This window comes from Diabrotica virgifera, chromosome 4 (assembly GCF_917563875.1).
Source record: "Diabrotica virgifera virgifera chromosome 4, PGI_DIABVI_V3a".
NCBI lineage: Eukaryota > Metazoa > Arthropoda > Insecta > Coleoptera > Chrysomelidae > Diabrotica > Diabrotica virgifera.
In genome coordinates, this window is record NC_065446.1 from 228,888 (window position 1) to 243,390 (window position 14,503).

General features: G+C 32.0%; 1 protein-coding gene and 1 long non-coding RNA gene across 2 annotated transcripts in view; one reads left to right on the top strand and one right to left on the bottom strand.

Moving 5' to 3' along the window:
- The window catches only part of LOC114324377 (uncharacterized), a 56,143-nt gene extending 53,091 nt beyond the window's left edge, over positions 1-3,052 (top strand). Inside the window, exon 4 of the long non-coding RNA XR_007697654.1 lies at positions 2,202-3,052. This is a non-coding gene — a long non-coding RNA (uncharacterized LOC114324377). The remainder of the gene's footprint in view (positions 1-2,201) is intronic.
- The window catches only part of LOC114324399 (DNA polymerase alpha subunit B), a 79,129-nt gene extending 74,301 nt beyond the window's left edge, over positions 1-4,828 (bottom strand). Inside the window, exons 1-3 of the mRNA XM_050648992.1 lie at positions 4,662-4,828; positions 4,412-4,604; positions 4,301-4,349 (exon numbers count right to left, since the gene is read on the bottom strand). Coding sequence (XP_050504949.1) covers positions 4,301-4,349; positions 4,412-4,604; positions 4,662-4,827 — 408 coding nt within the window. The 5' untranslated portion in view covers position 4,828. The remainder of the gene's footprint in view (positions 1-4,300; positions 4,350-4,411; positions 4,605-4,661) is intronic.
- Positions 4,829-14,503: the final 9,675 nt, after the last annotated feature.

A 14,503-nucleotide genomic window follows, 5' to 3' on the forward strand; every position in this document is an offset into this window, starting at 1 on the left:
TGCGTTCATCAAAAGATTTGTCAATTCACACAATAAAAATCTTATATTGCAGTATCGTGAGATCAATTATTGAATATGGTTCTATTATCTGGTCACCTAGTTATGCATATCAAATCCTAAATATTGAAAAGGTTCAAAACAAATTTTTACATTTCGCAGCTTTTAAGATGGGTTTAACAGTTAGAAATTATACTTATGATAATATATTAAAGAGATTAAATTTACAAACTCTTGAACGCAGAAGAGTCATGTTGGATATTTGTTGTCTTCGCAAAATTATCTCTGGTGTTATTAACTCCGAAGAATTGATAAGTCTTGTATACTTTAATATACCTGCTAGATTGACACGAAATCCACAAATATTCAGGGAACAACGACATGCTACAAATTATGGTCAATATGCACCAATTAGTAGATTGGCCCTGTATGGAAACAAGTTTAGTCATGTAATAGATCTGTTTGGTTCTTCAGTTTCCTCTATTAAACAAGAACTCGGGCGTCTTGAATTTTGAATTTAAAAAATTAAATAGATTTAACTGTTATAGTTAATTCAGTTGTTTTCAGCATTTACAAATAATTTATATTCTTTTTTATTTTTTATGTTTGTGTTTTATAGTTGTAGTTTTACATGTATCTAAATTTTATATTTTCATTATTATGACAAAAGCTCTGCTTTATTGTATTTTGTATGTATTGGGTTTATCCCGTTAATAAATAAAAAATAATACTAAATAGGGAAATTCAAAAGGAAGAAATAAAAAGAAGAAGTTAGCATGGGCAGCATTCAGCAAACTGAACTATATACCCAGAAATCAGCAAATTCAACTACATCTTAGATCTAAAGTTTTTGATGCATGCATTATTCCGATATTACATATGGGGCACAAGCATGGACAATCACAAAAAAGAATATGAACATACTCAGAGTCACTCAACACGAGATGGAAAAAGCAATGCTTGGCATATCACTTAAGGACAGAAAAACAAACACATGGATAAAACAGAAAACCAAAGTCACCGATGTGGTACAAAAATCACTAAAATTGAAATGGGAATACGCTGGACATGTAGCTAGGAGCGATCTTAGGCACAGAACAATTCTAACCTAGAGATCATACGAACACAAAAGACCCAGAGGCAGACCTCCTATGAGATGGACAGATGATCTGAAATGAACTGCCAGGAAAAATTGGCTACAAGTAGAGTACAACAAAAAACAATGGAAAGGAAGACTTAAAGAGGCTTATTTTCAGATGTGGACGTGAATGGCTAGATGAAGAAGTAAATATCCTATAATAAAAAAAAATAAGTGGGCAAAAACAACCATCGTTTGTTCAAAATGCAAGTATGTATGCGGTAAGCACAGCAAGAAGTCAAAAATGTTTCTGTGTCCTACGATGATGCCAATGCCACTGAAGCCAAAGACGCCGGGTAAATTATAAATTCGTATCTTTTAACTGTTCCATTAATGTCTAGGAATAAGTGTTATTTTTAAATTAGTTTAAATAAATAAACATGTTTTTGATTAATTTATGTGTGGACATTTATTGACCCTCCTTGGTCCTGTTTCTACTAAAAGGTTGGTCCTGCGTCCTGCGAGGGTTAAAGATTTAGTTATTAGAAATAAAATGATATTTTTGGATGGTGAAATGATTGTGAAAAGTAATAGATTTATATATCTAGGATCAATATTAAAAAGTAAAGAGTAATAAATTTCGTAAGTGACAGGAAGAGTGTTGTAAAAATTAATTGTCATTATTGTGATATGTAAATCTGAATTATGTGATTAAAGTTTATGATATTTATATTTTATTGCATTTTAATTATTGACACACATATGTATATTGGAATATAATAGGTTTGTTCTAGCAAACAGTCAAAACAGTTGTTTCCCACCTTTAGACGTATCGCACGAGTTTGGCAACTACCACTGTCACAGTGACAGTTTTAGTTGATATACTCCTCTGATATGTGTAAAGGTGGGAAACAATCAATATAATGTAAATTTTTTAGGTTAATAACGCTAAATTTCCCAGCTCCACTAGTTTCATTTCTTTTTATCTCACAACTTAATATGTTTTCCATCTTTTGTGCTATTTTGCCAGTTACTAGCACGCTCATCACTGTATTATGTAACACTAGGCTCTCCTGAGTATGTGTCATTTTCGATCATGAAATAAGTGTTATTTATTTCTTTCTAGATGAGGTTTAACTCTACAAAAAGCAGCAGAATTAGCAAATATGGATGATGCGGATGAAATCTTCACTGAGCCTCCGGATGCCAGTGAATAACAGTTGAAAATTCTGGAAATGAGGATGAGGTTAGTGCATGTGACTTAGTTCCATCACATGTACGACCTCTTCCTGCGCAAAGTTATAAAAAAGATATCGAAGATCCTGTTGCTCTGTTCAAAAAATATCACGATGATAATACTGCCATGCTTAGCAAAAACGCTGTATCTGCAAAAATCTGAAAAAATTAAATTTTTACTTCTTTCTAACCCAAATATCTATCTTATTTGCTTACTAAAAATGATGCAAGTTAAGCCAAAACACATTAAACACACCGCATCTTATGCCATATCCTGTGTAAATGTATACAAATACTTCAAACAAAAATCGATTTTACTCAAATGTGATGTCTCTGTAGATATGGCGTTTTGGCTAAGCACGGCAGAATATTGTATTATCCAGATGTTAGTAGTAGAAACGAAAAAGGTATGCCATTTTTTAAAAACTGTCCAGATCCTCAAATTACGGCAGAAGAAATTCATTGCCATTCTCATCGTGAGTGGATATGATTGCAAACCTAGCAAGTGGCACTTTTGGGATAGCCATAGCCAGCCAGTCTTCACAACAAAAGACGTCTCTGTGCAGGAGAGGGGTGTAGCTGTAGTACTCGAACATTGTGTAGCAAATTTAATGTTATGTTGGCATGTATATTGACTGCAATTATACTTTTCATGGGAAGACATTCTAGTTTTAAAATAAATTTTATTGTGTTTAAGAATTTATTCTGTTAGTTACAGTACTGTAATGACCTAGCCTTACATTTATGTAACACATGTTTTTTTGTTAGTTAATGTTTTTGGATTAAAAAATTGTTGATTTGTCTATTATTATACACTTTTAATAAAAATATACGTTTCTTTAATAAATTATAAAAAAATAATTTCGGGTCACAATGGGGTTAAGATTTTAAGAAGAAATGAGTAAAGCATATATTATTAGGTACTTACTATAATTACTAGTAATAGAGTGTTCTATGCAGAAAATTATTTATAAGTTTAAAACCCAATCATGTAACATGAAACACAATAACCAATTAAAAAGGCATAATGCAGAAGCAATTAAGGCATTCCTGGCCCTCATTTTTTCTCGATTGAATTCGACGCCACTGGTAAATAGATGCAGGAGCCCCTATAGACGAGTATGGATCTAGTCACGATTCACAAATTGCGTGGACTAGCGCCACACGCGCCAACACAGGGTTCTGATTTTCTTCCCATCTTCATTTCTTCTAGACAACTCCAGTAGATGATCGAAACTTTCTTAATGAGTGTGGATCTAGTCACGAATGCAAAAAACCGTGTTACTGGACCTCCACTCATTAAAAACCTTCCGAATAGGACAACCCCTTTGTAACAAAAGACGCTACATTCAAATTTTACCACACAAACAAAAAAACGTGCCCGAAACTTTGACGAAAACAAAAAATTGCTATATAGAAACGAAATCTAGCGAAAAGATAAGTGAATTAGAGGGTTAACGCTATTTAACCTTGTACACGGTTTCGTTAACAAACAAAATCTCAGTTAAAGGTTGTTTACACTACTTTGTTCCTCACCGACCGCAATTAAATTTACACACACTTCACAAATCGCCGACATGAACACTGCAATCTGAATCAACAGGTTGCAAAAATACCGGCGCATCATTTTGCATTAAAACAAGCGAAATCTTAAAATAAAACTGATTATACTGAACACCGCACAAACAAAAGCCAAGCAGAGCGTCTTCTCCAGATTTAACAATGGCCGCTGAAGGATAAAATAGCCTTGAAAAGTTTCTGAGAAAACTTTTAAGTGACTGTGCGCAAGTGCAATAACAGACAGACGTTTTTAGGACTGTCTCTCTCGCGGCGTCGATCAGATTACGTAGTAGAGGAAGATGCAACATCCGCTATCTTAATGACCATTCATGCGGGACGAGAAAGGCAGAAAAAATGGTGGTAAACTTTTATAAATCATAAGCCAACGATCGTTTTTGACCGCAGGCGATTTGTTTTTTTGTTACTCACCTTTGGATGTTGTGGAGTCAGCGCGGCAGATTCATTATGGTTTCGTCTTCTGTTATAAAAAACAAAATCGGGATAAATAAACAAAAACAACCGAACCAAAATAAAAATTACCTATCTTCTACTAGTTCATCGTTAATATTTAATTTAGAATAACTTTGTTCTTTTTTATGGAACTCTTTTCTTTCCATCTTCTCCAAAAGTTCGATTGTTGGAAGAGCCCCATTGTAATTAGAGGCTGTGAATGCACACCATTGATCACAAAAATCCTCAGCTTCAAGATTATAAGCAATACATAATTCTAAACCTACAAAAACATTGGTCGTTACGATTATAACCTACAATTGAATTGCATTGTACTTACATTTATTTAACACGCTATCAACAACTTTTATATTGAGTTCTTCAAAACCGGCACTAATTTCGTCTTTTGTGGCCATTTTTATTATTTTTTTCGTCAAAGAATTAAATATTACACCACTCACCCTAATCAACCAAAACTTTGGCGCGAAAAGCAAAAACATGGACATGGATTGATGCCAACATAAAAATTTATTCTGACATGGCCGTGGCTACTCGTTAGATGGTCGGATCAATAAGGAAATTAAAGAACAAGTTAATCCTTCCTATGGTCCTTTTCATGAGCATTTTTCAGTGCGTCACAAATGATAGAAAAAAAAGGTAAGTCCGTGATAATACACATTTAAAATTTTCAAATATTTTTTTATCTTTAGAAGGATGTACAAGTAATAATTGATTAGAACATAATTTTTAACTCCAAACAACTTTTTATAATAACACTTTTCAATATTGTGAAAAATAAAGATACTTTAATCTTGATCGAACTTCATATTTTTTGACATACCTCGTATATTATAGATTTGATATCTAATAAATATAAATAAATACAAAATAAACAGTTTTCCTTGGCGAATGGATTAGTGTCCGCAGTCATATAAACCCAAATAAACAACAACAGTTTTCCTTGAAAATAGTGAACTTTAACATTACTGTGTGTTTAATTATTTATATGGGAAATAAGCCACAATTAAAATGAAAAAAATAATTTTTTAATTAAAATAAAATTAAAATAAAATTAAAATTAAAATAAAATTAAAAAAATTAAAATAAAAAAAAAAAATAATAAAATAATAAAATTATTTTTTTCATTTTAATTGTGGCTTATTTCCCATATAAATAATTAATCATAAAAATGCCACAAGGAAATAGCTTCAGAACAACATTACTGTGTGTGTGTGTGTGTGTGTGTGTGTGGGTGTGCGTGTGTGTGTGTGTGTGCGTGTGTGTGTGTGTGTGTGTGTGTGTGTGTGTGTGTGTGTGTGTGTGTGTGTGTGTGTGTGTGTGTGTGTGTGTGTGTGTGTGTGTGTGTATGTGTGTGTATGTGTGTGTATGTGTGTGTGTGTGTGTGTGTGTGTGTGTGTGTGTGTGTGTGTGTGTGTGTGTGTGTGTGTGTGTGTGTGTGTGTGTGTGTGTGTGTGTGTGTGTGTGTATGTGTGTGTGTGAGTGTGTGTGTGTGAGTGTGTGTGTGTGTGTGTTTGTTTTATTGGCACTGGTTTAAGCAACCAACTGGCCAGTCAATGTGTTTTGAATTCTCTCTTTTACAAAATATACGCTTAGTATCTAAATTTAAATCTATTACTACTACTAAGTTTTTTTTACTGTTTTTTTAATATATATTTTTTAACAATTTTTTTTATTATATTTTTTATTTAGTTTTTTTCTTTTTTTTTATGTATTTTTTTTGTATATTTTTTTTTACTACGCTAAGACCTAAACCCGATTCAACCTCTCGGAGGTTTAGATCTTCTTAGTAACTTTTTATTTTATTTTATTATTATTTTTTTTATAATTCTTTTTTCTTCTTTTTTTTCAGAGCTTTAATTTTAAACAATTAACATGGTTGTATAAAATTTTATAAACATCTAGATTGTTTGATTGTAAAAGATATATAAGATTAAAAGGAAATTGTACATTAACTTGAACTAGATTGGTATAGAAATTTGATATTTCAATAAAATGTAAAGGACATTCTAACAGCATATGTTGTAGATCAGCTAGCTCTCCACATAAACATTCATCATTATCTACAAGTAGGGCTTACAATACCGGGATCCCGAATACCGGGATCCCGGACGATATTTTCCGGTATTCGATACCGGTATTTATAATAAAAATACCGGTATTTCGGTATTAGCTTAATTTATAAAAATGGAATTGATGCACAATAAACTTTCTTCTAAGATATCTTTTGCTATTACAAGAAATTATTTTTGAAGATAAACTACCAATATCAAATATCATTGTAAAAAATATTTATTAAACACATTCATTACACATACAAGTCAAGTATATCGCTTTCTATAAGCGCGAATGTCGTTCATTTAAGGCGAACGGTGATACATATCAGCTTCTACAACCAAATTATCAAATCTCGTGTATACAAATATATAAAATGAGTTCTTAAACTTGAGTTCAAAAATTCTTAAATATTTAAGATTAGACTACTTTATTTTATAAATATGCCGAAAGATTTATTAATCAGAATTGATTTTACATTTTCAGATCTATTTTTCATTTTTTTTGTGTATTGTGGTGTATAAATTAGGCTCTTATTTTCTGAATTATTAATAATAATTGAAAATATATAGCGGTCTAAATACAGAGTAATCCATATAAAATATTTGTTATAGTAAGTTAATCTTTGTATTAATATATTTTAAAGTTAAATTAATTTACAAATAGCAAATTTCATTAGTAAAAGTACTATCCTATTAAGTATATGCAAAATTTATCCTAGAACCAAATACCTATATAGTTTTTCTATTTGCACATTTTTTGTATCTATCTATTCCTACTCTCTAGTAATGTTATAAAAAACATCTACTCATTTCAAAACAAAATTTAATACCAGCGTGCTAATAACCGGCAAAATAACGCAAAAGATGGAGAACATTAAATTGTGAGATAAAAAGAAATAAAACTAGTAAAGTTGTTAAATTTAGCGATAGTAACATATAAATTGACATTTATTGATTGTTTCCCTCCTTTAGACGTATGAGAGGAGTATGTCCACTAAAATTGTCACTGTGACAGTGGCATTTCTCAAATTCGTGCGATATGTCTAAAGGTGGGAAACAATCAATATAATGTCAATCAATAAGTTACTATCGCTAAATTTAACACCTCCACTAGGTTCATCCCTTTTTATCTCATAACTTAATATGTTTTCCATCTTTTGCGTTATTTTACCGGTTATTATAAGCGAGCTCATCACTGTATTATTTAATAACAAGTCGATATAACAACTGAGGATAGTATAAATATAAGGAGTATATTTTTTATTCATAATACCGGTTTTAATACCGGGATCCCGGTATTTGAAATTTTAAATACCAAATACCGGTATTGAGATTTTGGCTCGGTATTGTAAGCCCTATCTACAAGTCCTATTTCTCTTTTGTAGACTGAAGTCAAACAGTGATTATTACTTCTTATTCGACAAATAGTTTTGATAAAGCCTATGTTGGAAACTTGATTAAACCATGTCTTGATGGGAAGTGTAGGCTGGATTTTTTTGTAATAATTTCCTTTGTCTGAATTATTGTATTGTTCCTGCCATTTCGTCCGTTTGATAGATCTGATAAAAGAAATTATATGTCTCCCATAGGAAGTCGATAGGTTTGCAGAGCGGATTCCTTCGTTGTTGCTTTTTTAGCCAGATCATCTACTATTTCGTTGTTTTTTATACCAACGTGTGCTTGTATCCAGCACAATATTATATTTTTGCCCGATTTCAAAGCTTCACTCTTCATTGCTATGATGTCACTGATGATATAATTTTCTGCAAAATTATGTACCTATATTATATTTCAATTTCTTTACAATGCATTGGCAGTCTGTAAATATAACATAATTGAGTTCTTTTTTATTAATACATATTTTATATGCTTCTTTGATTGCAATGAGTTCAGCTGTGAAAATTGCCATTTTATCAGGTAATCTGTTGTTTATTTTTATACTTTTTTGTGGGTAATATATAGCATATCCAACTTTTCCTTCCATTTTTGAACCATCCGTATATAATTTCTGATAACTCACCCAGTTGTTTTGTACACACTGAAGGTGGTCTATTTTAGTAAGGAAGTCTGTCGCACGAATATTACTTAAATGACAGTTTACTGGAGATAAATAATCTTCATAATTTAGTTTTCGAGACGAGCTTTGTTCTATTTGGTGTATGTCGCCAATGGAATTGGAAACGTTGAGAAAGCTTTCCACAACTAAAAGCAGTTTCTTTTTTCCCAGTAATAATGAGTTAGGTATGAGGTGGTTAGATGAACAATTTTATTTAATAGCAGTTTATCGTTAACCGCTATTTTAACTATAAATTTCTCACTTAGGTATTCACTGCGTAATGAAAGTGGAGGTTCATTAAGCTCACATTCCATGACCAATATAGGTGTGCTACGAAGACGACCAGTGCATAACCAAAGTGCTTTATTTTTTACCCTCTCGATTTTTTGGAGTACAGAGTTTGATGCTGAGCCATAAAAAATAGATCCATAATCTAAGATCGATCTTATCAAATTTCTGAATAGTAATATTGATATGTTTGGATCAGCTCCCCAGTTACTGACACTTACAGTCTTCATGATATTCATTGCATTTTCCATTCTTCGTAATATGTAATTTGTGTGTTCTGTCCAATTTAATTTGGAGTCTAAGAATATGCCAAGAAATTTTATTGAAGTTTTATAAGGAATACTACTATTATTATCAAATTGTAGATGGCTTTGAGGAAAAAATCGTTTTTTAGTAAAGATAACAATGGTTGATTTACTCTCTGAGATTGTTAAGTTATTATCGGTCGCCCATTTTTTTATAATATTCAATGTCGATTTAAGGCAGTCATTACATCTATCTATTGACTTATTTTCTACATATATCGCAACATCATCAGCGTACTGTAGGATTTTTATGTGTTGAGGAAGTTTAGTTTCTAAGTCAGCAGTATGCAGTATATATAATATAGGACTTAAGATACCCTGTGGTAGTCCCAAAGATGTGTAGCGGGAGTTAGATTTATCTCCATTTAATCTAATGTGAACTGCTGGATTAATGTATAAGTTAATGATGTTCCATGTTACTATCTCGGGTATTCCTATTTCCAACATTTTCGCGTATAGTATGTGAAGATTAACGTTGTCGTAAGCCCCTTTTATATCTAAGAACAAAGCACTAACTGCTTTCTTATAAGTAAAGGAACTATAAACGTCTATTAAAAAGTGGCAGAGGCTATCTTGTGTGGATTTACCTTTTCTAAAACCAAACTGACTTTTTGGTAATAGGTCGTTTCTTTTCTAACCAAAATTATAGACGGTTTTTAATAAGTCTCTCATATGTTTTCAGTATACAGGAAGCCAGAGTGATTGGACGGTAAGAATCCCAATTCTTTGATGATTTTCCTGGTTTTAAAACCGGGATAATAGTGTAAACGTGCCAATCGTCAGGAATCTTTATGCAGCGCATCCAAATTTCATTATATAGATTTAATAGTGCAGCCTTACCAATTCTTGAAAGATTTGATAGCATCGAGTAATGGATATTATCAGCACCTGGTGCTAAATTTGAGTTTTTCTTATTACATTTATTAAATTTAACATTACATTAACATAAATAAATAAAATTTGTTTATCTGACATTTCAATTTTATGTTGATGTTTAGTTGAGTCAAACGAAAACAAAGTAGAGTTGACGTTTCTATGTCGGAAGAAAATGACAATTTAAAGGAGGCTTGTGACGTCACAATGACGACTTTAAGGTCGGATATCTCGAAGATGGTTAGAGATAGCGAAATGCCGTTTTCAGATTTGGATTTAGAAGACAAAACTACATAGGAATCCATCGCTAGGTGGCCTCTAGATATTTCAGGAGCGGCAACGCAACAACACACACACTTTTGCGAATTTATAAACGAAAAGTTTTTGTTGAAAACTAGCCTACTTAATAGCAACGATGTCAGCTGGACGTGTAATGTGTCGGCAGAAAATAAAACTATTGTGACGTCACATTTTAGATTTTGAGGTCGATTATCTCGAAGACTTTTAGAAATATCGAAATGTGGTTTTAAGATTTGGATTCAGAAGAAAAAACTACATAAGAACCCATCGATAAATCTGATCTGAGTATTGCAGGAGCGGCAACGCAATAACACACACACTTCTGCGAATTTATAAACGAAATGTTTTTCAGTCTGTAAGTTTGAAGCCAAGATGAAGACTACACTATAGTCTCACTACATTTCTATATTCTTTTAACATCGACTTATTGTCGACATTGTTGTAGCCGAAATAGCCTGATTATTGTAATACTAAAGTCTTTTGACCTATCTATGTAGCTAGTTCCAACTACTTTGGATCTAAAGTTTCAACCTGATGATGGACTGATTGGTCCGAAAACGTTTGTGTTTTTGTACTATAGATGTACCCACTTTAATCCAATTTGGATCTTTTTAGATAAAAATTTTAATAAATTTATATACCATCTACCTACAAGTGAAGTTTTACTTCCTTAGTAAGTTTTTACACATTTATAACATTTATTCTAACATCACATTTTAGTTAAACCTGACAGTTGTCACATTTTATTTGCAATTTGGCATCAAAACAAATAAATTGTGTTTATTGCATTTATAAAATGGTATTTTCTTTGATTTGTATAGTCTTATAAATTATGTATAGTACCCTCGGAGATCCGTGGAAAAAATTTACACCCAAAATAACAAAATTCAGTTTGGCAACACTGTGCGAATGTTGATAGTAACATATCCTTTTTAAGATAAGCACAACTGTAATTTAGTCCAAACAAATTAATATATTTTTTTTGCCAACAAAAATGAGATTTTTCAACCAAATAATGTTTCAAATATGATGTGCAAAATAATTTTTAATTGGATTCTGCTAATGGGCTTGCTTTTTTTGTCATTAAAGTAAAAAGAAACTAAATTTTACTCATTAAATCAATGTTGTCCGGTTATCGTCTTAATTATTTTAACTGTACTAATATCCGTTGAGTATTTATGAATGATTAATAGGCCGTTAAAACATTTTATCTGTAGCGGCTTCTGGAATATCTTAAAAATATCGAATTTCATTGATACAATGCGCATATTCTACCGATCTTCGCTTCGACAATACAGATTATATTCGTATATATATTATATAACTCGTAAATAACTTTTTTTGATTATAGCGCCATCTATCGACGACTAGAATAAATGTTATAAATGATTTTAATCACGGACGTGCCTTTTTTCTGTCACATACAATTTAATGCGTTAGAAAGAAATCGAAAAACTGTGACGCACTGAAAGATGCCTATGAGAAAAAGATTACGACTTTTATTTTATATATTATTGTCTATTTTTTCTACATTTAACTTAGCATCCATCCAGGTTATCTGACCAAATTTACACGATATGTAATGTAGTATTTTATAGATAGATCAAATGAGTACCCTAGAAGTAAAGGGGTAAAGTGACATTTTTGTAAATATTAAGATAACTGCATCGTCAAACTGGAAATCTTCCATTGCATTTGGAGGCAAAGAGATCTAAGCGATAAGTTTAGCAGGTGCTGCTTTCTAGCGGCAAGTTACTTAGCCTCCAAGCCAACTATGCTATGAGTAGGGCTTGGAAGAGAAGAGATACAAGTGCACTTATACTTCTGTTCCACTGTCAGACTGTTAGTTGAGTTTATTATCATTGTGGATAGGTAGTGGCATAGCTGCTCTAAGCAATATTGTTTTGTTGTTATAAAGTAATACTTTATTGTAAAGTGCAGTGTTGTACCTTTATTATAAACTATATTATTTTTAAGAAGAATTTGTTTTGTTTCTTTGTAAAAACTGAAAATAAGTTAAGAAATACTGTTTGCTTCAACTATTTAAGTAGTTGGCGATGAGCCAAGTACAAACTAATTTTATTGTGATTTCCGCAAGGAGGAAAAACAGGAAGAACCTAGGAATATTTGTAATACTCAGTGCAACCTCAGTTTCAAAAGACCAAGTACAGACACTTGTGATAAAAAATGTGACACATTTCAGATAAAAATACATCATGTTTAGGCAGAAGAAAAAGCTTTAGCTCAGACAGAAAAAGACTTTTATTTGCCTAACGGCCGGTTTCACAAAGTAAAGTTAACTTGTGGTTAAGAGATAACCAGAGGTTACCCCAAAATATGCGTTTCAGTTTCATAATTGTTACCCTTCTGGGTATACCCATAAGGGTAACCCACTCCAACCTCTGGTTAAAAATTCTGTGAGTTAACCATACTTCGTCGTTGACCTGAGACAAACGCATATTTTGGGGTAACCTTTGATTATCTCTTAACCACAAGTTAACTTTACTTTGTGAAACCGGCCGTAAGGCGGAAACCATTAGAACAGCAAAAAATGAATGTCATGACGTAAAGGATGCTAGCAAAGTTGCGATCAGATTGGACTTGCAAAAAACTATGCCAACTTCTAATGTTTCAATTTAAAAAGCATAGATATTATTTAAGGCAATTATGGACGTATGGAACTACCCATTTCTTTATACACGAAGGTCAGGCATCACGGGTATGCCAAGAAATATTACCTTGTCTCCTAAAATATATCAGAAGCCTACAAAATAAGAGTCATCTGACAGTCAAATTTTGGCTCTACATTGTAAGAAACACTAATATTCAAACAGTATTACATCGCTTTTTTATAAGTGGCCATTCTTATAATGAGTGTGACCAAGAATTTTCTATGATAGAGTTAAAAAGAATATAACCAAAAAGAACCTGTACGTAACTCATATCAACATTGAATGGAACTTGTGACTTCCTCCTACAAGTAGAAACTTCTACAGTAAACAGATGGATAATCACGATTTTTTAGACTTTAAAATACTTGCGCTATACTTAAAAAGAGCGTAAGTGGAATACAGAGTATGCAATGGTTCCATTTTGAGCAGGACAAACCTTTACCTTTAACATCTATGTGATATTAAATATTTTTAAGTGTTTTGACCTTACCCAAGATCAGAGGCCTAGCCCTGAATCAATTTTAAATTTAAATGTTGTTTGTCAACAATTACTCTTCTATGAGGTTTTTATACTTATACTGCCTTGGACTGAAATGATTGTAATATTTTGGTATTTGATGGCTTGGAACATCCCCAGAGCTCAATCCCATATACCCAAATTGGCTTTAGTATATATGTATTTATAGTTGGTCAGTTTGTCTTCAAGTGATAGTTTGGACTTTCTATTGAGTAGCCAGTACTTTTAATTTTCAGATTAAGTTGGCCTCTTTTTGCTTTTATGCATGTCTTCCATGTTTCTCATCCAAGTGAAGTCCAAGATATTTTACAACAATTTTTACGGGGATAGGGTTGTTATTTATGGTAACTTGAGGTGGTCTGCTTCTTCTGCAGTAATGTTATTTGGGCGGATTTATCGGTATTAACACTTATTTTCCATTTACGTAGCCATCTAGAAAAGATACCCAGGTGGTATTGCAGCATCCCAGATGCTCTCTTCGAGTCCACATTTCAGGTTATTATTGCAGTATTATCTGAAAATGTAGCTGTTATAATATAGTCGGTTTGTGGGAGGTCAGCAGTAAAAATTAGATAAACGAAAGGCCCAAGTACGCTACCCTGAGGAACACAACTAATAAACCTTGACTAAGAACTATCCTATATTTAAAATCAAGATGCAGTAGAAATAAACAAACCAAGACAGGTTAAATGCTACTAGGAGCACTCCCGAATCATAATTTACAATGTATATACATTGTAAATCCCAAATCATCATTTCCAAAGTTTATACAATGTAAATTATGATTCGGGAGTGCTCCTATAGTAGCGTTTAACGTGTCTTGGTTTGTTTATTTCTACTACACCTTGATGATAAATTTAGATAATACTGTCGGTTGAGTAGCCACCGATATTTTCACATTTTATATAAATATAAACTAAACACTCTACGAAAACACGTTTTTTGTAGATGGGAAATAATTTTGGAAATTTATTCATTTTAATATTAAAAACAATTAGATAATTTAATTTTATAAAAATTTAGCAGTTTTGAAAAACTTTCATTTTGAAAAACTTTCATAAAACTTGAAAGTTGTACACAGTTGTACCAACTACCA